Source organism: Agelaius phoeniceus, chromosome 1, assembly GCF_051311805.1.
Source record: "Agelaius phoeniceus isolate bAgePho1 chromosome 1, bAgePho1.hap1, whole genome shotgun sequence".
NCBI classification, from domain to species: Eukaryota; Metazoa; Chordata; class Aves; order Passeriformes; family Icteridae; genus Agelaius; species Agelaius phoeniceus.
The window spans coordinates 51,217,474-51,243,645 of record NC_135265.1 but is presented as its reverse complement, the minus strand read 5'-3'; the positions used below and the strand labels follow the sequence as shown (position 1 = coordinate 51,243,645).

Below are 26,172 nucleotides of genomic sequence, written 5' to 3'. Positions count from 1 at the left end.
CATGAGTGACACTGCATGTGGAGCAATTGTCAGTATTATCTGTGTGATTTTGAGTAAATAATAAAAGTAAACCTAAATCCTGGCCCAAACCTGTGGAAGTCTTGAGATGTAGTCAGTTCCCTCAAATGGTCTGCTCTTTTGTCGCTGTAAAAAATTCCAGGGTTTGTTAAATGTTTTATATCTTTTAGGTAGGTATGTTTTTAGATTTGGGGGGTTTTGTTTGCTGGTTCATTTTTTTAACGTAATAGAAGGATCTTTATATTTCATTTATTTGTAACATATTCTTATGCCAGACTGACTATCTGCCAGGTGACTGCAATAAAATAGATTTTGAAGAAAACAGGACTGTTCACTCCTTTTCTATATAGTGTAAAGATTTTTCCATTATTAGGAAATTCCTAAAAGCTTTATTTTGATCTTTTGCTTTTGTTGAATTTAGTGTTCACTGAACTTCAGCATTGACATTTTAATGCCAGATATTTTCATAGATGGCTTTGCTTTTTGCATCCAATCTTTTTTTCATGGACTAAAAAATGCTACAAATGAAAGCTAGTTTTATGTCTAAAAAGTGAGATTAGTTTTGGTTCTTGAATTAATGATGGGAGCATTTTATTTTGTGATAAATTTCCTGAGCTGTCCAGTCTGCATATTTAATAAAATTTTACTCACTAAGTGGATACTCAGCAGATTACATTATGGTGAAATTTCAGCTCTACTGAAATGTTTGAGTTGCATCAGCTACTTGGAAACAGTTTTCTGGCTACTAGAAATTAGGAGACCCTACTGTAAGCAATTGTATTAGTGCTGGGTAAGGAACAGTGTCTGAATCCTGCATGTTCTACGCTGTGCACAGTTCATGCAGAGGAAACCAAAAGCCTTCTTTTCACCTCTGACATCCCTACACCCAAAGCAATGTACAGGTACAGATCCCCAGACTCACATTGTCTGAATGCCCAGATGACTTTAAAAGGACACCCAGCAGCTATGTGAAGTGCAAGGCCAGCAAAGGATGGACAGGTCCCTGGGCAGAAAGACTTGTACTGCCCATGTGCTCTCCTTTAGACACTTGTGGCTGCCCACTTTGCAGACCACTTTCCCTCCTCAGGAAGCTGTGGGGAGCAATGAGGTCACACCTCAGCCTCCTCCTCTCCAAACTAGATAAGCCCAGTGTCCTCAGTCGCTCCTCAGAGAACATTCCTGCCAGCCCCTTCCCCAGCTTTGGTGTCTTCCTATGAACACATTCAAGTATCATGATTCTCTTTTTAAATTATGGGGTCCATAACCTCACACAAAAATTAGGGAGAGACTGCACTGGTGCTAGATAGAGCAGGATAATCACTTGTTTTGACTGGCTGGTGATGCTGTGTTTGATTCGCTCCAGGATGGGATTTGCCCTCGTGGCTGCCAGAGCATACACTGCTGGCTCCTGTTGAGCCTTCTGTCAGCCAGCACTCCCAGACCCTTCTCTGCTGCCACTCCTCTCCCAGCCTAGACTTGCATCTGCTCTTGCTGCACCCCACGTGGAGAACCCAACATTTGCTCTTGTCAAATTGCATGCCATGGATGATTCCACAGTACTCCAACTTATCCAGACCCCTGTACAAGGCCTCTTGTCCCCCCCTCCTGAAAGAGTCAACAACACCTCCCAGTTTAGAATCCTCCACAGACTTGCTCACCATGCATTCAACTAATGCATCCAGATCACTGATGCAAACATTGAACAGAACTGGCTCTAGAATTGCACCCCGAGGAACACCACTAATCACTGGTCACCAGCCAGATCTAGCCCCACCACCCTTTGAGGCTCACCTTTCAGCCAGTTCTTCACCTAGTGGACCATGAAGCTGGACTTTGAGGGGGTTAGGGTATTTTCCTCCCCTTTCTTACTGTTTCCCCTCTCAATCAGTGCATGGAATGAAACCTTTGACCCATTGAATTCATTGGGGAAATTTTGTGTCTATTTTTGTTTCCTTATGCACCTAAATTTTGTGTGTATGTGCATTTTGAATTGTTTTTATAGTATGGAAAGAATAAATATGTTGAGTCAGTTATGCAAGTTTCAGACCTGCATTAGAAAGGAGATTGATTTCTGCATCTTCTCAGAGTGTAACAAAGTCAATATCCTTCATAAAATCTCAGAATTTTGTTCAAATGTTTAATCTTCTGTAGTGGGCAATATTTAGAAGTTAAGCAATGAGAATTATCTGCCATAGTGTATACTTATTATACATACGTACATATTTATCTCTGATGGGCAAGAGGAACTTCACAGACTTTTTAAATGTCATTATTTTAATTTCAGCTATAGATAGTTTAATTGTTCTTGGAGTACCCTATGGAATTCAGAGCACTGCCTTAATATTCAAGGGGGTATAATTTATTTGTCTTCTTCAAGGAAATAAACTTCCTACTTGTTGGATATGGGGAAGCCGAATGAAATAAATAGCAAATTGCTTAATAACTCGTGAACACACTTGAAAACCCCTAAGTAGTTGATTACTAAATGGTTTCTATCACTGTTGAAAATTTCACTTCAAAAGTACTTATTTTATTCCAGACATCATCTTTTTATACTATGATGGAGAAATAATTTAAAATTCTAAATATAATGTAGCCAAGCAGCTTAGTCGCCAGGAAAGTTGCATGAGGTGCATGTGTACTTGCCAAGAGAAAAGATTATATATATGTAAAGAAGAGTGATTGATTGAGGCCAAAGGGTAGGTCCAGGCCAAGCAAGCTGGAGTACATGGATTAGCTGTAGTCAACTTTTGCAGGAATCAGCTTAACCATATGCGGAATTTGTCTGGTCCAGTGTAGTATTCTTCATAACCTCTAAATATCAGGCTGATGAATGTGAAGAGATGTTTCCTTGCAAATTTCTCATTGCTCTAGAAAATGTTTTGCTGTTGCAATGGTTGGTTTCCATATACATTTGGTACCTCAGTAGGAATAGACAGTTTAATACCTCTTTTTCCAGATAACGATACAAAACACTTAGCTATTCAGTTCTGTTGAACCTGATCTACAAAGTTCAATTATGCACAGTCGTGAATTTTTCAGCATCTCAGAATTATCAATTTAAAATATATAATTTCTGCATAATGAGATGGGTTAAATTTATTCATAGATGGTGTTATATTTCTTAGTGGATTTGAAGTATATGGGATAGTATATGCAGTCCTTTGATGAAAAAGAAAGTAATATTAGATCTAGTAAAAAAGCAACTTCATTTTCACATACACCACCCTCTTCTCCAAATTCTGTGGTGTTTTCTGTATGCTGTGATTTCTATATTCAGGCATAACAGGACTATTCAGTAACACTAGGTTTATGGAAATAGACATATTCCTTGATTTCTTTTCATGTCAGAAAGAACCTTCTGAAAGCAAGAATCTGCTGGATTTCTGCTAGCAGAAGCCAGCAAGGCAGCTGGTGCAGCATCGGGCTTTCTCAGAGAGTTGTTTTTACACAGCACTGTCTTTGAGCTATATGACACTTAAGGTATAACTTTTACAGATGTGTAAAGGATACTTGGAGTAGGAGACTGCAAGGATAGTTGGAGTTTCTGAAAATGCTAATTTGTATTTTCTTAAAAGAAACTTTTGTATAAAAGCATTCTGTTCCTTCGGGTGGAAATAATGTCCCCTGCAATGGGTTATGGTGTTTTAATGGTAGTCCTGAGATGAGATGGAAAGTCATCCTTTGTCTACAAAGAAGTGAAAAACTTAACATTCAAGAATTTCTAGAAGTTAAAAGTTTCTTATTGATCTAGCATGATCTTTATTCTCCATTCTTATAGTAATTTTAATTCTCCCATTAGAAAAATTATACTTGTGAACTTTACTACTCATAGGTGGAAATGGGATATTGGTCTTTTCTCAGGATCAAGCTGCAAGTTTTACCGTAAACTAGCATAGAAATTTATTATGTTTTTTCTCTTCTACTGTCAAATTTAGATTGAGACAGAATGAGATAACATTCAGAATAGGAAAATCTTTTAAGCATACTTTATTAAATTTGCTGACTTTGCTATGAAGTCTGATTGACTTTTTCTTCTCTCCTAATGTCACTCTGTGCCACAAATCAAACCACAGGTGTACTAAAAATTTTCATAGAATGTCTTAAAATAATGCATGGCATGGTAATTCAAGTCATGCTTTGTCTGAGAGATTACAAATAAAGACATTGAAGACATAAAAATTCTTTTGTCAGTCACAACATAACTAAACTTCATTCTGCTGTCCATCTTGTTCATCCAATATCAATGCTTTTTGAATTATCTAAAGATATTTTAGCACAGTTGTCAAAAAATACAGGAAACATGATTTTGTACTAAAATACATATAATAGTAGTTTTTGTTATTTAATTAGGCAATGCTTACATTTGTGTAGTAATTAAAATGGGATTCCTAAATTTAAATGTAGCCAATATGATTCAGAATAATGATGAAATAATTGCAAACTACCAAGAACATGCACTAAAACTTAGAAGTGTAAGTTCTCCAGTCTGGAGGCACCTTTTGAAAGAAAAATAGAAAGTTTTTTCAGGAGGTTGCCAACATTCAGTTTATTGATGCAATAATTTAGAAAGGGTACTTCAGCACACTATATTCATTTTCGTGTCTACAAAGTGGAGTTAGCAGGATGTGAGAGAGGAGAATGGAGTATGTTCTTCTTGAGAGAACTAACTTGCATCAGTGTAGAGTATGGTGAGGATCCAAGCACTTAGCTGATGGTGGAATGAAAGATAATGGGAGTTTTTATTGGTAGCACTTGAGACCTGCATTAGTGTCTTTCTGTCTCTCCACAAAAATAAAGTCAGCCAGAACAGCTCAAGAAATGTTTTCTTATGGTCCTAGCTAACATAGTGAAAGATTTGAAGAGCCCTTTTCTTCAGGATATCCTTTGAAATATATTTTTTAAAACTGTGTTACTTTTGTTCAGTGATTCTAGGAAGACTTGTTTGGGATCATAGCTAAAGGATTGTGCTATGTTTCTCTATAAAAGAAAACATCATGCAGTAGTTCATTTTTTTTACGTGCATATGCTCCTATGATATGCTAGAATGAACTGAAAGATGCTTTAAAGGAGACATATTCAATCTTTCTGTTTGTGTAGTACTTGTTTATATGTGAGGCTGCTCCTCAGAAAGTAGAATCAGTTCTTGATTCTTCAGTTATTGAACTGTTAAAAAAAGTTTTCAGCCTTTCCCCATATTCTGCTCACTGTGCTGAAAACAACCACACTGTTAATTCTTTTATGTCCTTTGTTCTTGAGTTTAATGTTCCTTAATCTAAACTGAACTGCAATTGCCATCTGTTAGACCAGGCACTTAAATGATCCGAGTCCTCCTTCAGATGGCTATACTGTATCTCATTATTTATTGTTCCTTTCAATAGAGGATTTTTTTAAACTCATGCCACTAATAACACCCATAGGAGGTAATTTTTGGCATTAGGGCACAGATCAGATTTAAGCTATTTTCCCCAGGCACTGTTTTTCAGCATAACAATATCTGTTGTTGCAGTCTTGTTTCTTTGAAGACATGAGTGATCTCTATTCTGTTCTCAAGGTAGTCTTGTCATTAGCTTTTCACATACAACTGTGTTGAATAGTTCAAAATCATCTCTGGTAATCCAGAGAATTCATCCTCTACTTGCTACTTTGCTAGTGTCCCTTGAGATTTCTAACAAGTTTCATTGGAACAGCCATTTCATTATCATTTCTCTGGAAACTTTTGGTTCCCACAAAACTGTATTTTGGTCACTTCCTTCCACTCTATTTTGTAAAGTATATGAATTTATCTGTTGTATATAAATTATCAGAAAATTATATCCTTCAATGTCACTGTAAGTTCACAAAATATATAAAATTTTCTCTTTCCTGAACTGTTATGAAAGAGACTATGTAAATACAAGGAAAGTGTATTGCTTCACAGGACACCTTTGTAAGTAAAAAAAGCACTTAAGAGTCTCAATTAAATTTGAAGATTCATTATTGTTTTGATCAAGAAACAAAGGAATGAAAGGCGTAGACATAGAAAATGAGCACAGGAATGGCTCAATTACATTTTCAGATTGCTTCTATTCCCCACCTAAATAGATTAAGAAACTGACTGGCTTTGCTTTCTACAGAATTCAGTTCATAAAAACACTCTTCAATTACTCTTTTTTTTTTTTCTGAATATTGGATTTCTCTGTCTAAACCCCATTTTCTACATTAGTAAGATGATAGCAGTTCATATCACCAGAGTAACTGTACTGCAAAATTGACATTTCCAAATCTCAGACAAGATTGTCAAAGCACTCATTAATTTCAGACGAATGTATATTTTTCATTTTTATAAACTCAACTGTAGCTCCTTTGAAGTCCACAGCAGAATTCATTTTAAATTGCTATATATAGGTTTGAGCTTTTATATATAAGCACACACCAAGAGAAATATAAAAGGATGGAGAAGAGGATATGACCTGCTGTAGTTTTTTCCACATCAGTTGGGTACATCAGGTCTTGCATCTACAAAGCTGTTGCAAAAAAACTAACAATGTGAATAAACTAAGCAATGACTGTTGTGTTATTATCCCATACAATTTAACAATACCAAGTAGGCTCTTATCAGAAAATAAAATTGCAGGCCTTATATTATGAGATTATTACAATTCCAATTTTTGTCCTCCCTAGAAGGCAGTCCACTTTTAAATGGGTTAACCTGTCTAGTTTCTTGAGTGACTTGTAGTGTAGCATATTGTAGGACATACTGCGGTAATCTAATTTGAAGGGACAAAAGGACTCATGATGGCAAAAATCAGGATGCCTAGTAAGGAACCACCTCCAGGCTTTTATATGCTCAAGAATTCTCAAAATCATCTTCTCCAAGGTTTGAACCAGGAACCAAGGTGCTCTCATACATCAGCCAAATTTTAGGTCAGGAAACTGCATCCATCAAAACACTCACCACAGATATATTGAGGGAGAGAGAGAGAGCAGATGATCTTTCCTGAGAAATCAAACCGTTTTCTGATTTCTTGAAAATACCTAATAAAATAGTATCTTAAGCATATAAGTCCATTAATTAAAAAAAAGGTAAACTCTAATAGCAATACATAAAACTGTAGATTAAAATAAATGGGGGAAAATGTATCCATAGCTGTGGAATAGAAGCATTATGTTTTCTGAAATTTATTTTTCAAACTTATTATCAGTAATTATCATTACAAAAGATTACTTAATTTGTTTGTGAGAAGCAAGTTCTTGCTTAACTGAGCACCAAGCAAATGAGTAAAGTTCAGTGATAGCAGAAACTGACTATCTGCAAAATACTCAATAGCATAATGATAAATATCATCATAACATCATTAAATACACTGAATATTAAGTGGGAAAATCACTTATGTTAATATTTGATTTGATCACTTGAATAGCTGGTGAACAAGGAAATTTTTTATTTAATTTTTCTTTTTATTAGTGAACCATTACTAATACTTATTGATTATTTTATTTGCCACCTACTTCACTTTTTATTGGAAAAAGGAGTAGTGAGTAGGTAGAACTGTAGATCAGTCATTGCAACTGAAAAGTACTTTCAGCAAAATAAATTATGTCACTTTATTGTCATTTTAAGGACATAAATGACAGTGGTCATTTCCTTTCTTAAAAAAATTATTCTTAAATTAAGAAACTTAATATAATATATATCTGTTAGAGAAGAACGGTTTCAGTAAGGAGTAATGTACAGACTAAATTACAGGGAACCTATTTTCTCTATAATTGCATCAAACGTATCAGCAGTTTGGCTCTAATTAGATTGTTCTTAGTGAAAACCATTATGAATTCTATTAAGAAACTATGGATACTGGCTTTTGGCATTCTATTCAAAGAAAATTATACTTCATCTTCACTGCTGAAAACAAAATAATGGCAGAATCCAATTTTTTTTCCCCTGTGCAACTGCAACACGCTATGCACCATTAAAAAAACCTCTAAGATATGCATTTGAATGAAGAAGTGGTCATCTTGGAGGCCCTTATTTTCCTGAAGTGTTAGCAATTAGCTAGTGCTGGTACTCTGTCCTCCAGTGGGAAAGCTAGAATCAGCCTAGTAAATCCAGTTAGGAGCTCATATACTTCCATGTGTAGGGGAAATGTATTTTGGTGGTGCCCAAGTCATACACACAGCTGTGGCTGACAAATTGTCTCTAAACACTTGTGGTTAGCAATAGCCATATGCCAGGTGTTGTTCAAATAACTGCTTGTGTATTAGGGGAATACTCATTCCAGTGTTGTGGTGACAGGAATTGCCAGGGATATGTATCCAATTACTGTTAACTAGGACAGATTTTTCACTTCTGCATACCTTAAATGGGACTTCTGTGTACTATTGACAGAAAATAAGGATATATTAACTATGAATACCATATCCTGTTCTCAGCTACGTGGGGGCAATGCCATCAATGGTGAAGATACAGATATTTGAGATAGTGTGAACTATCTGCATTAACTTTTCTGTAACAGAAGGTGACTGCAAGCAGGGTACTGATTCCATCTCTCTCAAGAATGGTCTCAAGAAATAAGGAGTTTCTGAGAAACTGAAAACATGAGTGAAGATATTGGCCTCATCTTCAAGTTACAAATGCCTAGCTGATTTCCATGGAAAGTATAAACACATTAACAAATTTTTAAGAGTAAAAGGCAAGAAGCAGTTTATAATCATTAATAAATATCTACACTCAGTAGATAAGGCTGAGATTTCTGCCTAGCATCTATCTCCTTTGATTCTTTTCAGACACCTTGAAGCCAGCCCCACAAATGTATAACTCTATGTATTCACGAATCTGCATTTGGTGTGGAGGGGAGATAGATTTTTGTCTGTTAATGTGTTTTCCCAGCCCAGGAAAGGCCCTACCATTCTGTACAGTTTTAGTCCTTGTGTCATGGCAGTGCTTTACACTTACATCAGGAAAATATGTGAAGAGCATGAATACCCAGAGAAGAAGCTTCCCTCCTATACACCAGCTGCAACTTCTGCCCCACCCTCTCTCTGTGCCTGACCTGCAGGCACAGATGCTTCAGCTTCCAAAGTTTGGACAAGACAGCTTGCTGAATGTGTTCATGGGTCATTTGAGCCAGACTATTAAAAAATTAGTTGCAAGTGAAATAAGACCTAGGTTTATTTTCAGTATCTGACCAGATGTATGCTAATAAATCTCCCATCATCTTTTAGACAGCAGGAAGAGATTAAGTTGCTTTTCTGTAAAAGATTATTGACTTTATGCACATATATATGTTTATTGATAAAAAGATCAATTACAAGGTGGAACAAGACTTAACTATTAGTAGTATTTGTATTTTGACAGGGTTCTGAAATTGTTCAGAGGATGCATTTGACTGACAAGGGTATGTTTATATCATCTTTAGTACAGTGTGCCACAGTAAAGATTAAACTTCCTAACTTGGAGGGGAAGTGACTGTATATTGGCTAGAAGCTGCTATCCATAGGAAAATTCCTCCTCAAACATAATGCCTAAAACAATTCCTACTGCTAGTCACACTCGGTACCTTGTGGCTAGACTAGGAGTCTTAGCTGGATCAAAAATTCAATATGAGGCTCTAACTGTCCTAGCACCTTCCTTACTGACACTTTTGTGTTCTTACATATACCGTGTTTTCTGCTACAAATGAGAGGGTTTTGTCAGTAAATGTGTATAAACTATCTCAATCCTTTCTTGAAAATGAATCTGCAGTAAACTTCCATATGAGGCTCTTAACAAAACTGGATTATATTCTTTATATAATTTTGACAGGTGACAATTAAAAATTTTTTATTGGTACTTGGAAGCAGGATTCCTTTCTCGTGATTTTTTACTTTCTTTTTCTCAATGCAAGAATATTACTGTGTTTTACAAAAAGCTTTGGACTAAGGATATGAATACTAAAATAATAACCATCTTGCATCACATGCTGAATTTCATCTCATTTGGCTAGTCATGTGTACAACCTGTGGAAGATTTGTCTGCTTTGCTTACCTTATCTCTGAACATTTGATTAGAAAGCCTTAACACCGTATCAGTTGCAAACACATGGGTCCACATGATTCCAATATAATCCAAAATAGCCTGACACTATGCAGTAAAAATTAGGACTGGAAAATAAGGCAGAGCACAGAATCCTGAAGATAAGGATAATATATAATATTATCCTTATTTAAGGATATTTATATAATCTTTAGTACAGTGTGCCTCAGTAAAGATTAAACTTCCTAACTTGGAGGGGAAGTGACTGTATATTGGCTAGAATCTGCTATCCATAGGAAAATTCCTCCTCAAACATAATGCCTAACACAATTCCTACTGCTAGTCCACACTACTCCTTACATAATGTGGAGAGATATCTTTACCCTGGGTCACACCAAAACTCATCAGTGGATGTAGGCACATTCCTGTGAACTTGGTGAAGAAGTACTGAAGCACTTTTGAGTGTGTGTCAGCTCGGCAAAGTGTTTCCATGTAGCAAAAATATCAAAGTGCAGGTTACAAGTTTTAGAATGACTGAGATTTGCATTAACAGGCAAGAGATTTACATAGGAGAATTGAAAACATACTGCAATGCACTACATTTTATGGGTTTTATTGCTGTACGGCACATCTGTCAGGTGAATAAGTGTACTTAGAAAATGCCAGGTGATCTCCCTGGAGAGTCTGTTTTTGTGATAAATACAGCAAAGTTAGCAGTGTGGGTGTGCTTCATTTCTGCATCTCTGAAGGACAACAGTGGTCAATGGTGTCGCTTGACAGAACAGCTGATGGGGCAAAGGCCTGATTCATTTGGGAATCTGGGCTTTCCTACAAGCCAGTTTAAGGCACCAGAGGAGATTCTTAGTGATGTTTTTTAGGTTTATTTTTTATTCCAAGACAGATTTCTTTGACTATGCCCTCAGGGGTAGAAATACATAAGGCAGAAGAATTAAAAGAAAAACTGAAAAACAACTTAAAATGTGAAAAAACCTTGCATGACAAATATTACTGACAAAATCTGATTCACTTCTAGGAAGTTTTGTGGTGATGTGTTTCAGGTTAATGTCTAGAGAAAAGAGAATTTTCTGTGGTTTGTTTACAGAGAGGATAATTGACCTATTTCAGCCCTTGTCTATGTGAGATGTGCAATATGAGTAGTACATTTCAGCTGAGTTAGTGGATTTTTAGAGTGGTACCTAGTCAACCTAAATTTTAAAAATTCTTCACACCTAAGTGATAGAATAGCATTCTTACAGGGAGACAGTATCAATAATATTGACTGAATCTTCATAGTTTTCATTCTGAAGTCCTATATTACTCAGATAATATTTTTTTCATTTTGGTTCAGTGGAATGTCCCTCTAAGAAAAATAAATGGTTGGTCTATAACAGCAAAGTTTCTGTGGCTTGTCTTTGTTTCCTTTCTAAACTCCCTTCCAACTTCAACAAATCTTGCTATAAAATGAGTGTGGAATGTTCTGTTTCATTATTATAATACCTCATCTTAAATCTTCTCTGGTAACTACTGACAAATGGTTCACAGAAACATTTCTAGAGACTTGCTGTTCAGTAGTTTAGAGAAATAAAATGCATACAGACATTGTTCTGGGCTGGATATAACACACTTTTTGCATGACCCTGCAAGAAAAGTTTGTTGCAGGTGTCAAGATTTGGCCAATATTGCTGTATTTCTTATAAAAAAATTTAAAGTTGTCTTTCTCCCTTTGTGCCTTTTCACAACTAAACAGAAGATTTTGTATTTCCATTCTACTTTGATTAGTTCCTGTGGTGCTATCTGTACCATAACCATAATCAGTAAAGTTATATGGTGCTACTGTTTCAAAACATTTAAGTCTCAATAAGCAGTAATTTTGTTTTACCCTAGAACACATCCTGGGTAAAAAATGTGGAAAAATTTTCAGTGTTAATTGCTAAATATGTAACCACATGAGAATTTGGTGCATCCTCATTGTTACTTTACTACTACTTTACTAAAGCAGTGTTTCTCTCCAGCCCACAGCAATTTACCATGCACAGTGAATGTTCTTCACATAATGGCTTTGAATCTTTAGGACATCAGCCTTCTGCCTTTCAAACCAAAGTTAATCCTTATTAGTTCCATATGTAACTATAAGCATCAGTTGTTTAAGGAAGACTTCTCACATGGTATATTTGGTAACTTTTCATAAAGGTGATCAGAGTTTCTTCCCTTCATCAGTTCATAGTTGGAACTATGCTGTCACATGATGACCTTTCATGTGCAGTGCCCTCCTTCCCAACTACCAAATATCAACAAACATCTTGTAGAACAGTTTTATCTATTGACAAAGGCCTAAATTTATTTGAACTCAGTTCCTCTGTCTGTCTCTTACCAGTTCTTGTCTTGTCTTTCTTGCCCTCTCTTTCAGAGGATAAAGTATGGACAACTGTGTACCATGATCTGCAAATGCAGACTTCTGTGGGAGGCAGCAGCCCAGAGAAGTTATCTGTGCTGCAGCTGAACTACAGTGCAACAATGGACCAGATTTCTGCCATTACCAGTAGTGCTGAATACTGTGAGCAGTTTATCTCCTATTCTTGCAAAATGTCCCGGCTGCTGAATACACCAGGTAGGCTGAGAATGGGGATATCCATTAAATATGGTGTTAAAGAGCTTTAGCTCAACAATTTGACAGGTATTGCTGTTAGGTAAGTCCATCCATTGAACATACTTCTTTGTTCTCCTTTGTTAAAGAAAAGAGGGTGAAAGTACAGAAGATACTATTTTCTTAAGAAAATTTGCCTGTTTGCTCACTACTAAAATGATTGGTATTGGACCAAGTGTTTGTGTGTTCTCCTCTCAGATCTTAAAGCAGGTGGCATTCTTAAAGCAGGTTGCTCCTTAAAGCAGGTGGCATTCGGTAAGCATAGTAACTTTTAAAATTTAATCAATAGAGGCATTGAAAAATTGCTTTGAACTTTATCCTGCTTTTCTGGTTATCAGCTTTCATATGCTACAGTCAGCAAGGGTTGAATGAAGGTTAGAATTTTTCCACTAACACTTTTGAAACAGTTTCTTAAATGCATAGCATTTCATAATAATGAAAGGATAATCATATGCCTTATACATTGTAGAGAATGGCATGGTCAGTAATGCAATTGTGTGAGAAATTATATGCTATTACCTACAAGTAGATTAAGTATAAGATTGTTCTTTTGCTGTGTAGTTTTACAGGAAAAGAAACCCTTTCTATATGTGCCTCCTCAACAAATGTTACCTGTAACCAATAAAGACAAAAGTATTAGTTGTTCCAGAATTAGCACACAAAGAAGGAATTGTATTTTAAAAGCTCTATTAATATGGAGCAAGTACTTTTTATATGCTCTCATTGTCTATGATAAATTTTGATGTTGAATAAATCTTAATGGTACTTAGGGAAAACTGGTTTATAAGTGGAAACATATAACAGATTTTTGTGACTGTGAACTGAGTTCATTGTGATAAGAGCAATTCAAATGCATTTCAGATTAATTTAGTGGCTGCATGCTTACAGTGTTATACTTTAAGTTGCTTTCCCTCATAGATTTTTTTAATATTTTCTCATGGTGCTATAGATAAGTATTCATTTGTAATGCCAGTGTATCTTATTCCTATTTCCATAAGCATTCCATTAGTTAATAGACATGTAATGCTTGTTACTCCTCCCCATCCTCCCTGCTGCTTTTTAACTATTTCTAATGCATGCTTTGTCTCTGTTGCTGTTATTTTGCTAAATTTAGCATAGCACAGAGACCCTGCAATGTGAGAAATGATTTCTTCCTTTTTGAGCCTTAATGCACAGGATCCTGAATCATGTTCATAACTAGAGGTGTTCTGATTAGATTCTGCTGATGGATACAAACACCCTGCTTGCATATGCCTCAGAAAAGTTGTATACGATTGCAGCTTTAGCAGGTATTTAGAAGGCAAATTTATTTGGTAATAGAGCTGGAGAGACTGGGCTTAGAAAGCTCATCGTTTACACAGAGTGCACTGTAAGATTCTTCTTCTTGATATGTATAAGACTATTATTTAAATTTGTACTTGTGAATATATGTTTATATTATAATAAGTATATGCTGTAATTGCAGGTGTTTACCTTTGCTTCTAGATTTAAAGGACAATTAAGCAGCACACAAAATAATAACTCGCTGTTTTTTTTTTTTTTCTTAAGGAACAAGCAGTTCCAAATACTTACGTTTTTAAGGTTCTTAGAAAATTTTGAGTGTACTTTGCAGATATCTCCTTCTTCATGTTTTCGCCTTTTGTATGGAAAAATAATTTCTCTTAGAAATTCTTTATAAGACTTTTTTTTTGTCTGGAAAGTGAGTTTGACCAGATTTTTTATAATATGGGTTTAGGTTTTGTTTCCTTTTAAGCGAGAGAAAGAAGCAAAAAAGATTATTTTTGCCTAGACAGTAACAAAAAAATCACACTGCAGTGTTTGCATAACACCTGTAGTGGTTTGTACACATAGAACAACAGTGATTTGTGTGTTAGTGGGAAAGAGGCCAATACATTTTCTTTCTATGTGTTCTTGGCTTCAGTGTACGGTTTCTAAACTAAGGAAATAATTTTTCATACCTTTCTCTGTTCTGGAGGATTGCCATATTTGCTGAATATATTATGACACCCTATTCATCTCACAGCACAGCTCAAAGCACTCATGTGGCATCTTCCACCACTGAGCTTTGCATATAAATCATTGCAGTACAGTTCCCACACAAAGAAATGAAAAAAAAAAAAAAGAAGAAGAAAAAACAAGATTTTGTGTTTCTCAGGAAGTGAGAAAAGTGCTGGCGGTATTGCAGCCAATAGTAAAACCTCTATTAGCATCATGGGATCAGGATAGTGTTTGTGGCCTTGACCTTTACACATACACATTTCAGATATTTAAAAACCACTTAGGATAGAAAGGTCCTTTTCTTTTAAAGTGCATCAAAGAGAACTGAGAAAACAGAGAAGATAGTTAAGCAATTCAGCTTTTTCACTTTTTGTATCTTGTGAATCCTTTCATTTTGCAACATGGCTCCTTCCCAGGGAGAAATTGATCAGTTAACATATTTAAACAAGTCAGGACTCCAGATGTTTATTGATCTATTAATGACAGGTAATTATTAGCTGTAAGTGGACCACAGCTTTTGCTGCTTATTGTTGTGGTGTTTCCTGGCAAGGTAGAGATATATACAACTCCACTGATTCTGCTGCTAATAATAGCTTAAATAACATTTATGGTATGAAACTACATCAAAATTCTGTGTTTGAGAAAAACCTTCATATTAATAAGCCTGTTTTGTTGTGAGGTTTTTCTGGCTGCAGGCACAGCACTCAAAGAATTCTCATTGTCATGTGATTTCAGAGGGATATATGAAAATTAGTCTGTACAAACTAAGAATTCTTATTCTTCTATTATGAGATTTATACTTAAAGACTTTATTGTTTCCTGTCCAAGCCTTTTTTTCCTAATAATGAATTTTCATCCTGGCAAAGTAACATGTACATCCTAGCAAAAAGTTTAAAATCATTGCTGACAAGAGGGAGTGGGAGTGATTTTACAGGTAATAATGCCACTGCCTTTCTACTTAGTCTGAGGGAAGATAGTAATAAGTTCCATTTCCACTGTAAATGAAGTCATAAGTGACTTCTGAAAACATACCTAGGGATCTCATAAGGCTATAGGATAATTCAGATTTGAAGGTACTGCAGAAGGTCGTCTGGTTCAATTTTCTGCTCAAAGCTGAATGAACAGTCCTTGTCTAGTAATCAGCAAAGGCTATCTGGAAATGCAATTTTCTGTCTTTTCTGTTTTGCTTTGGGTTTTTTTTGTTTTAAACTTGCAGCCCAATATGTTATGAATTATGCTCAAACCTAGGGGTCTGTTTCAAAGCCTCACTAAAGAGGCTTTGAAACAAATTATCCAAAACCAAAATTAATCAAGGTAGCTTGGTGACTTTCTTAAGGAAGTACAAAACCTCTGCTGAAAAAACCCTATTTTATCACAAAAAACAGGAAAATTATGGGTACACCATAAATTTCTGAGGAAACTGTTTTCAATCAGGGATCCTGCAGTGGCTCCAGCTGTCTCACAGTCTTTATGCTCCTGAATTTGGTACAGATTTGCTCTGACTGTGGCAGGTTTTGTTGTTGTTTTTTGGTTTTGTTTTTTTGTATCAGTGTGAGATTGATGCTTCCTATTGTCTATTTAGATACGCTTTTTTAGAATAGTAATTCCTTTATGAGTATGCAGTTATTTTCGTGATAGAGGCTTAATCTTGGCAATTCAAGTAACTGTGGCAGTTAATAAATGAATGAAATAATAATTCCATGATCATAATTGCAACATAATAACATAAATATATGTAAATTTGAAAAAAAAAATTGGGGGGGTTGTTTTTCTCTTGTACAATTGCATTTCTCGTATCCTCTTTTCTGCTTGTTCCCTCGGAAACATCCATTTTGAGAGGATAATAATATATTTAGTACTGAGGACATGCAGAATGCTGTCTGGTTTTGGGGTTATTGATGCCCATATACTTTCCAGTTGATATGGGAGGTGATAGGACATTTCCCTTATTTGCAAAGAGGAGCCTGGGGGTGGAAGAAAGCCCTTTTGTGCCCACTGGTTAACAAGGGGGAAACAGGCAGGGCAATATGTGGTATCAATTTACTCTTATAGAAAGAAGCTTCCCTTCTTTGCTGTAGAGACCAAATTATACAGAGAAGCAGTGATACGATATAGTCATAGAATGCAAAATGTTAGTTAAGAAAAATGTACATCTTCATCCACTCTTTTCATGAGACTTCCTAATAATACCCACTTGTGACTTTCTTGGTATGAAATTTTCCATGAGCCACTGATCTTTGCCTGGGAAGAGGGGAGGGAGCAGCATGCTGATTCTGCCATCTTTCCTCTCACCCTGGGAATGAAACCCTGAAGGCAGAAGGGCTACTGCATTCACAGTATCTGTGTCTGCCATTTCCCAGAGCTATAGGAACTGTAACAAATAATCAGAGAGTGGGAGCTTAAAGCATAGATACAGAGAACAGAGCAAGATCTGTTGGTGTTTTGTTCCAATTTTTATTCCTATTCACTGTGCCTGCAGGCAGCATATGAAAAACATATAGCAGAGTTATTGCAGTACATGAATTACTGTTTCACGCCTTTTTGTCTCTGGAGGAAATGAGACAACAGCTTCATGAATTTAGGAGCTAAACAGGTGAAATAGAAAACTTAATTTGATGTTTGGTTGTTTCAGTTACAATAAAGCAATCATAATACCAGTAGGAAGTAAGATTTATGCGTAGACTGAGATAAAAACAAAGTTTAAAATTGTAATATGCTATTTTTCCTCAGTAGCTCTCCAAATCAGAACTTAATGAACTTATGAACTTTGCCATCACTACCCATTAACTGATCTAGAGTGCTAGTTGCAGATATAATTCCTGCTTAACAAGAGTTTTTGAAAAAGAGTCTGAGGGAGGAATGGGATTTCTGCAGTACTACAGTGATGAATGGAAGTCTCTCTAAAACTTGCTCTGCCTTCATCATTCTGTTTTCAATCTTCTTCCAGAAAAAATGCCCCTAAGCTGTCATGTATCTCGTCCAGCCTTAATAATATTGATTGACCCCTTCTTCTCAATGTTCCAGAAAAGCTGATTTCAACTTCCAGTGATTTTTAAAGCACAAGGATAGCAGGAATAATAACCTTGCTTCACTCTGATCTACGTGTTCTTGTCCTAGAAATGGAAACCATTAGCTTTTGGGGATTTCTTTTTCCATTAGTCATTGTTGTGCTTCCATAAAACAGAAGCACAAAATAATTCATATGCTAAATGTTTCTCATGAAATACACATCAGTCCTCTTAGGTAAATGGTAGGCAAATTATTATCTTAAGGTAATTTTTTTTTTCCAGACAGTTGTTAAAACACCCTTCTCTGTTTTACTCTACCCCTTTGCTTGTCTTTTACCAATTTCTTTGAGGTTTTTTGATACTGTAATTACTGAGTCTCCCAATTTTACTCAATCTTCATCATTCTTTTACCTGGTGAACCATTTCTCCTAATTTTCCAAGTTTTCATTGGTGTTCTGTAGGAATTAGATTTAATCCAGTATCACTAAAGTGGTAAAGGGTGCGTGTTGCTTTGGTGTTTGTTAGAAATAGCAGTAGCTGATAAGAGCCTTGTGAATATTATAAACCTTATATGGAAATTGTAATTGCAGTTCAGCGAACTCTAGTGGTTTTTTTGCTATGCCTTTTTAAGAATAAGTTATACATATGACTTTTAACTTTGCAATTCTAGCAGAATGTTCCAAACCAATTGTTTCTCATACCCTCTCTATGTGAATGTGATCTAACTATTATGGGAAAAGATTCATTATTTTTATTTCTTAAAAGAAAATTAGAGAAAGTCAATAATTTCCCCACTGCTTTTATTGTGTCATGTTTTATAAAAGTTGTTTAAAACTGTTCATGGTTAATGTTTTCACAGAAATAATCACAGACACTGCTTCCTCACAAACCCAGGTTGTTCTGGGGAAAAGTTATCCTCTCTGGTGAATGACCAAAACAGATTAGTTTATTAATTTCTCAAACTAAATGGATCTGGGTGGTGTATCATTGTGTGTCTTGTCAAGAATTTCTCCTTACCCATATCCTAAATGCATTTGCAGTGCCCTGAGTATATTTTTCCTATGCAAATATGCAGTAAAAATATCCAGTGTTTCTTTCTTCACTCCCATCCCTGAGATGAATGTGACAGAAAGAACTGTATGAATAATCCAGCTATACATACACAGTTAAAATGGCATTTTCAACTGCATAAAACAGAGCTCCATTCCCTATTGTGTTATGTTCTTCATTTGGTCTTTTCTTCATTAATTGACCTGTGTTTTGGGTCATAAGATAACAAGGGTTCAACTATTATTAAAACATTGCCTACCCTGTTTTCATGGATGAGGCAGTACTGTTTGATTTCTCGAGGCTAGGGCTTTTTACCCTTCTTCTGAAGGTTAGAGTTAGGCTTTCCTACATTCTACCCTGACAGTCTGGGGCATCGAGCTATAACTTGTGTATTTGGAAAGATTTCTACCGTCATTAAATAGTCCTCAGTTAATGTCTGGAACTCCTTTGTAAGACTTGTTTTTTGTTGTTAGTAATGTTGCCAGATCCCACCCTTGATATCGTGCAGGCTTTTCCTAGTCAGTTCAGGTAAACCTCTGGAACACAAACAGAATCTGAAGCATGGATATGTTGTGATTATTAATATATGTGTGACTATCTGAGGTGTGAACCACCCCAACACATCTTATTCCAGGAGGTTTTTTTATTTTACTTTTTATGTATTTATGCTAGATGTTATCAAATCAGTCTATTGCAATGTTTTTTCTGGATTGTATGAGAAACAGAGTGCCAGAAATACTTTCCTTTTTTCACCTTGTGAGTAATTCCACATGCAATTTCTCTACTTTTCCATGTTTTCTTTGTTATGTACATTCTTTCCATTAATTGCCTCCAATGACTTCAGACACAACAGCAACAACAATGCTTTGTGTAAACTACAGATGTCTAATTAGATACATGTTACTTAGAGGATAGATCTCACTAATTCATGAACTCAAGGTATATTTAATATCTGTCAAGCTATTTTTAAAATGACCCAGAACTTCCGTAGATTCATGGCAATAATGAGTGCATTGTATCAAGGTTAAATTGTATTCACAAAAATATTTGTAGTTTGGAACATTATGTATCATTTAAGGGAATCTCTTCTCCCATCACCTTAAGAATAAATAATCTGCTTTCTGCTAGCAGTGGTCCATCTCAAAACTTCTTCTAACGTTTTTTTCTCTTTTCACTACTCATGCCTCTTTGATGTCTCTTTCTGTCTCTACCTCTGATATTTGTAACATAATCTGATTTAATATATGCTTTTGTCAAATCTTGATAGTATTTACAGTAGTGCTACTGTTGAATGAAACAGGAGCAAGAGATCAAAGCTTCCCTTCTTTTTAATCATCTGTGCCCTATGGTATGGATTGTGTTTTTATCATTTTGGGTTTTTTTGCAAAACACTGTGTCAAGCAGCAAGAATGTTTGGAAGAGATACTGAACCAACTTATTTTTTTGAAAACCTGAAATTGTGAACTGGACAAAAAAACTGTCAAACATATAAAATAATCCATGTGTGATGATGCTCTTTGCCTTTATGCCAATTACTTCACCCACAAATAACAAAATCTCCAAGTGTTAGGGATTTTTGGTTTGTTTGAATTTGGGTTTTTTTTGTTAAAAATGTTCTGTGCAGTGTCTTGGAACACAGCAGTACTGAGGAGCTGAGATGATTGCTGGCCACAGTTTAGTGCTCAGTGCAGATCAACCTTTACTATGCCAAGCAAAGAGCAAACTACTCTCACTGAACCAAAATATCTTGACCCTTGCTCGGTATTAACAGATTAATACCGGACCTTGATTTTTGGCCTAATGGCAAATTCTGTTGGTCACAATTATGTTCAGGTACAAGATTTAACTCTATTCAACGTAGTGCAACCATATGAACAAATGCTCAGAGAAAGAGAAAAAAGGCTCAATAGTATTTGAACGTCATGCTATCTTCAGTAATCTTTTCATTATATACCTGTTCATCAAGGATTCAATGTCTATCTATATTTTAAGAGCAAGCACACAAAAAATGTCCTCTCAATTCAGTGTATTAAAGGATCATTTTTCTCTGTCTCCCAAACTTTGTAATCCTTGCTAGGAGTTATGACTGAAGGATGATAATAGAATAGCTTCTCATCTTTGTCAATGACTGAAAAATAGCAATGCTTTCTTGCTAACAAAATCATGAACAAATAAGTTGAGCAGGATCAAAGCAAATTTTAAAATTATTTCTGTCCTACTTCAGAATATTCTTTGAGATTTCTCTCAGATTAACCGTACTGCTACACTAATGGAAGAAACATGGACTTTACTGAAATCCTATCTCCTGTATTAAGACTGATTATTAACAGCAATTCACTAAACTAGTGTGGTGAGCATCTTCTTGCTGCTATTTTATTCCCAATGCTTCTGTACTTTATCACTAAAGTTGGTGTCATCTTCAAATTGTTATTTTTTGTGTTTATAAGTCACCCTGATCTCTTGTTAATTTTAAAAAGTGTTTTGATTCAATTTTGACTTCAAATAGAAGAAGTTCTCATATATCAGGCATATGGCACTAGGTTTGATCTGTCTGTGAATTTAGCAGGAGTAACAGAGCAAGGAACATTTGCATTGCTTCTCAGAGCCTTGCTCTCCAAATGCAGCCTGGATGTGCCCTGAGCAACCTGAACACCTTGTCTCCTGCCTGAATGGAGCTCTTAGCTCTATTCAGCTCTGCTGAAGGGTAGTACAAGCCCTGTCTGAAGGCCACAGAAGATTTCTTTGCATTGTGCAACAGGTTTGGCAGATGGAAAATGGCATACATGAGTGCATTCTCTCTCATATGCATGTGACTTGGCATGATTCTTGGTGGAAAAATATATTTCACTTTGCAGAAGCTTTTATTAAATCACTTGCAATCCTGCAAACTGAAGGAATAGCTTTGTTTCTTTGCAAGTCACAGAATATCTTGAGTGTATTCCTGCTATACTAATTTATCCAAGACAGCAAGTAATAGCTTCCTTAGATCTGTATCAAAGAGCAAAATCTGTAATTAATAAGTTTCATGAATAAAGTTGAAGGGGAGTTACAGCAAGCAAGTTTTTCTGTCTTCTCTATCTCTTTGGCTTTTAAATAATCGACTTTAGGGGATTATTCATTATTTAAAGAAAAACTTAAGAAATGGTAATGACTGGGATTACTGTAATTCTAGAAAAAATAGGACTCTTCTGTTGTGTATTTTCTTACACAAAAATAATGTGACAAAATTTAAGAAAAAAAATGTATCAAACTTGGTAATGCCAATGATTGCCAGAGGAAATACCTAAACCTGCACATCTGTGCATAGGACTACAGAAGTACACAATAATTGGCCAGAGTCTATGATTAAGAGTTTCATAATAAAATCCAAATGGGAATCTACCAATATTCCCCCTATATTAATGAAGAAACTTGTAATATCTATAATTATCTATAGTAAAAAAAACATAACCAACAACAAAATTGTGTCAAATTTAAATGCAGATTACAATCCTGTGATTATCAACACCACAAATTGCTGTTTATTTCTGATGATTTAGTATAACTGAAACATAGATATTTACAGAAATAGATCATTTTAACATTGAAGGGAAATTATTTTTCTGTTGCCATTTGTGTGATGTTCTTTCTATAAACTTAATCTAATAAATTTATTTCATGTTTTATCACTCATAGTTTGGTACTCTATTTTACCCATACACCTTACTCTTATTAGGATTTTCAAACAGTTTAGAATGCTATTTCTTTTATATATCTATTTTGGTAAAAGTTGTTCAAATATATCTAAGAGTTATTACTTCTTAAATACAGGCATGTCAGAAGGTCAAGAATATTCAAAATAGTCACAATATACAGTGTAAATTTTCAACTCAAGGTGAGCATTTTAATATTAACTTTGTAAAAAAAAAGTAAAACCTATATTAATGTATAACTTCAATACTAATGTATAGCTTAAATATTGTGGAATTTGAAAGCTGCTTGGGAAGAGGGTAATAGTGAAATTTTTAGGAGATGATGGAGAATTCAAATCACTGTGTATATAGTAGATGAGAGCTTTCTGGAAGCCAATGAAAATATAGTGAGGGGATCATTGTTGACCTTAATTTCTTTGTTCTCAAATTGGAGTTAATTTGGAACTATTGTACTAAGACTAGCTTGGCTGGGGGAAATTGAGTGCCATGGAAGGACTGTAGAAAGTGTGGAGGTGGTGCAGAATAATAAAAATATGGAATATTAAAAATGGTTGGGTAGCTTAATGCAGTTGGAAAAATTCAACAGTACTTCAAAGTTCTAAGTTGAATAAAGTCACATCCAGTGTAACTTCCTTGAGATCAGTAGAATACTGAAAATTTAATTTGTCACACAAGCTGCTTTCAGGTTTTGAATAACTTTAGTGGGATTTGCTGTGTTTTAAAAATGAAGCCTTTTAAGAATGCAGAGGAAGCTGTAGGTCAAAAAATAACAAAATGGCTTTGAGTGTCTGGACATGTCCTGGACAGTGAGGCAAAAACCAGCTGCTGTTGCTTTCATTCAAAAACATTTTAGAACTAAGTTCTTTCCAGTTTCATACAAAACATCACAGGATTTTTATGGTACATTAAATCCGCATTTGCTTTGATGAACATAGAACTTTTAGAAATATGTCCTAATCTAAAGTGGCTTTGAAATTGAACTAGTCCCTTAAAGAGCTAAAAACTCTTGAGTTCTGCTTTTAGGATGCACTAAAAAAATCTCTTCCTAAACTCTTGAGGTCAGTACACTTTTCACTCTCTGATATGAAGTTATCTAAATAAAAGTTTAAAAGGAATCACAATCCAAGAAGCTCCTTTCCTAGAGTCTCCTTAGAAGATTCAACCAAGTGAGTCTGATCAATTTAAGTTTTAATTCTAATTTAAATATATCTTCTAATTTAATTCAAAACCTGCAACTGAAGAACATAAAGCAGCTGATTGGTTTGCATCACAAATGCTTTTAATAATTGAAAACTAGTATTTATAGAAAATTTTGAAAATATTGAAATGCAGAGCTCTACAATCGGGTCTGACCACACAAAACAGTAGTGCTTGAAAATTGTGTTTACTGTGTGGCTGATCATCTATCAAGATAAAATGAAAGTCTCAGTCTACTTCATCCTGAAGTATATATGCAGAATGTAATATAATCTTCACCTGGCACCTATCAGATGGCCAACAGCCTCCTACTGATATAGGGTTGTGTGAGCAATTTATTTTTGTTTGGCTGAATGTTGGGGAGAATAAGAAACACAGAACAGATATTTTTTTTAAATCTAGTTTTAAAAGATCAGCTTCATCAGGTCAAGGTATTATATGATTTATGATTTACAACTAATCAATAAATTAATAACTATATTATTGTTTTGAAAATATAAAATAGTAATTCAGTTTTTATGGGTTCTTTTTTTTCTTCCATTGTCTTCGGTATAAACAGTGTGCTAAGTTTGACAGTGAAGTTTCTTTAGCTAAAATCCATTTTTTCAGAAGGGAAAGATGTTTAGATACCAAAATTGTTTTGTTCCAAGTTGCAGCAGTCAGACTTGTGCTAAGTTAGTGCATTTGCACAGTTTCCACTTGATTTATATGTAAGATAGACAACCTTTATCAGAGTTATTAAGGAATCTAGCCATTTTTATTGTAATTTATTTTCATTAAGTTAATTGCCAGGTGAAATTACGACAGTTATATTTTAATATATGATTTATACACGATATTTCTGTCAATAGGATGTACTGAAGTGTGCTGTGTTTCAGAGGAAAATAACTTCCTGTATTGCACAACCACAACCATCCTCATCCTGCAGTCATCCAGAAGTATTGTTGTCATTTGATAAGGTTCTGGCTTTTTACACTAAGTAACAAAGTACAGATCTTGTTTATTTGCCAATTAATTGTCCTTTCATCAACTCTAATGAGAACTTGATTGAATTTTAAGGACCAGGGACTAAATTTTTCTTGCAACTTATTTTTCAAAATGGAAATGGAAGTGATTTCATATCCTAGTAAAAGAAATAGGGCTGAGAGAAAATCTGTTATTTCACTTGCTCTGATGTTTGGTGGATATAGAAGAATACTTCTATAAAAAAGAATCTATTTCAATCTGGTCAGTACAATATTTCATGTATGGTAGTCAAAATTATTCTTTCACATTACAGATATTTCAGTATTTGTGTTATAGTGTTTTTCCTTCCAATTTATTTATAGCATTTTTCACATTTGCTGTTTGAATTTGCTGCTGACCCCGAACCACAGGTCAGCATACTTTTCCTGGAAAATCTTTTTTAAACAGTATTAAATATGGATATTTACATCAGGAATGAATCTACACAGAGCTAATTCCTCCATCCTGTCAGCTGTAAATAAGAACTGATATTAGGAAGGTGGCAATTTATGTTAATAATAGTGTGAAAAGCATTGGTACGATGCTCTTTATATGGGTTCATGCAAATGGTTGGTTGCTACTGAAGTGTGCATTAACATGGAGCTCATCCTTAGGTAATTTATGGGAAAATTACAAGATATGAAATACTAAGTGAAGCAACGATCAGCGAGCAATATCATTGCCTCGGATCAGCACACGTTGGCAAAATGGTGATCATCTTTTCTTTGCAAAAGTAAAAGGCATGCTGTACAAAGAAAAAGGAATTGTGATACACATGATAGTGCTCTGAGATATAATTATGCTTTCCATAAGCACTGCAGGTTTGGAGAATTATGTTTTTAAGGTGCATTCAAAAAAAAAAAGATCAATGAAGGGTTTGAAACCAAGAATAAAAATACGATGGGGAAAAGTAAATATTCATGGAATCATGGAATTGTCATGCATAAAAACTCTGGGGTGGAGGAAGAAAATGTGCAATGTGATTTTCAAGTTAACTGTTGCTTGGAGAGTGGCTGGGCAGTGGTCTGCTTGAATGGGATCAGGAGGGATTTCCTTTGCATTCTTATTTTTCTTTCCCTTTCCTTCACTAAGCATAGTGCTTATCTGCCAGAAGGTATTTGCCATCAGATTTGTCTGATTGTAGTATTCAGTCACATACTGAACTTTTGGAGACAGAAAATAGCCATTGGTCAAAACCAAATAGCCAGCTGAAGAATATATGCACAGCAACAGCCACAAATGCAGCAAGGAAGTACCCAGAAAATAATTTAAAATTATTAGTCAACCCAATGACCCTACAAAACATAATATTCTCAATTAATTTTCATATTTAATAACATGCTAATGCCATCATTATGAATTTTGAAAAAAATTATCTTTAAATGAACCATCCACTTTAATTAAACTCATACAGTACCATTTCAGTTCTTCTGTCATCATAATTAGAGGTTTTGTTTCCCTTTTCCATATGGGCAATTCAGGAGGTAAAAATGTCTTAAAAACAATTATAGATTAAATTTGCAGAATTGTTTAGTTGTCCACACTGTAAGGACATGGAAGATTATGCAA

General features: G+C 35.1%; 1 protein-coding gene across 1 annotated transcript in view; it reads left to right on the top strand.

The window, feature by feature from the left end:
- The window catches only part of CNTNAP2 (contactin associated protein 2), a 1,030,166-nt gene that overhangs the window by 707,441 nt on the left and 296,553 nt on the right, over positions 1-26,172 (top strand). Inside the window, exon 13 of the mRNA XM_054654380.2 lies at positions 12,417-12,617. Within this exon, the coding sequence (XP_054510355.2) occupies positions 12,417-12,617 (201 nt within the window). The remainder of the gene's footprint in view (positions 1-12,416; positions 12,618-26,172) is intronic.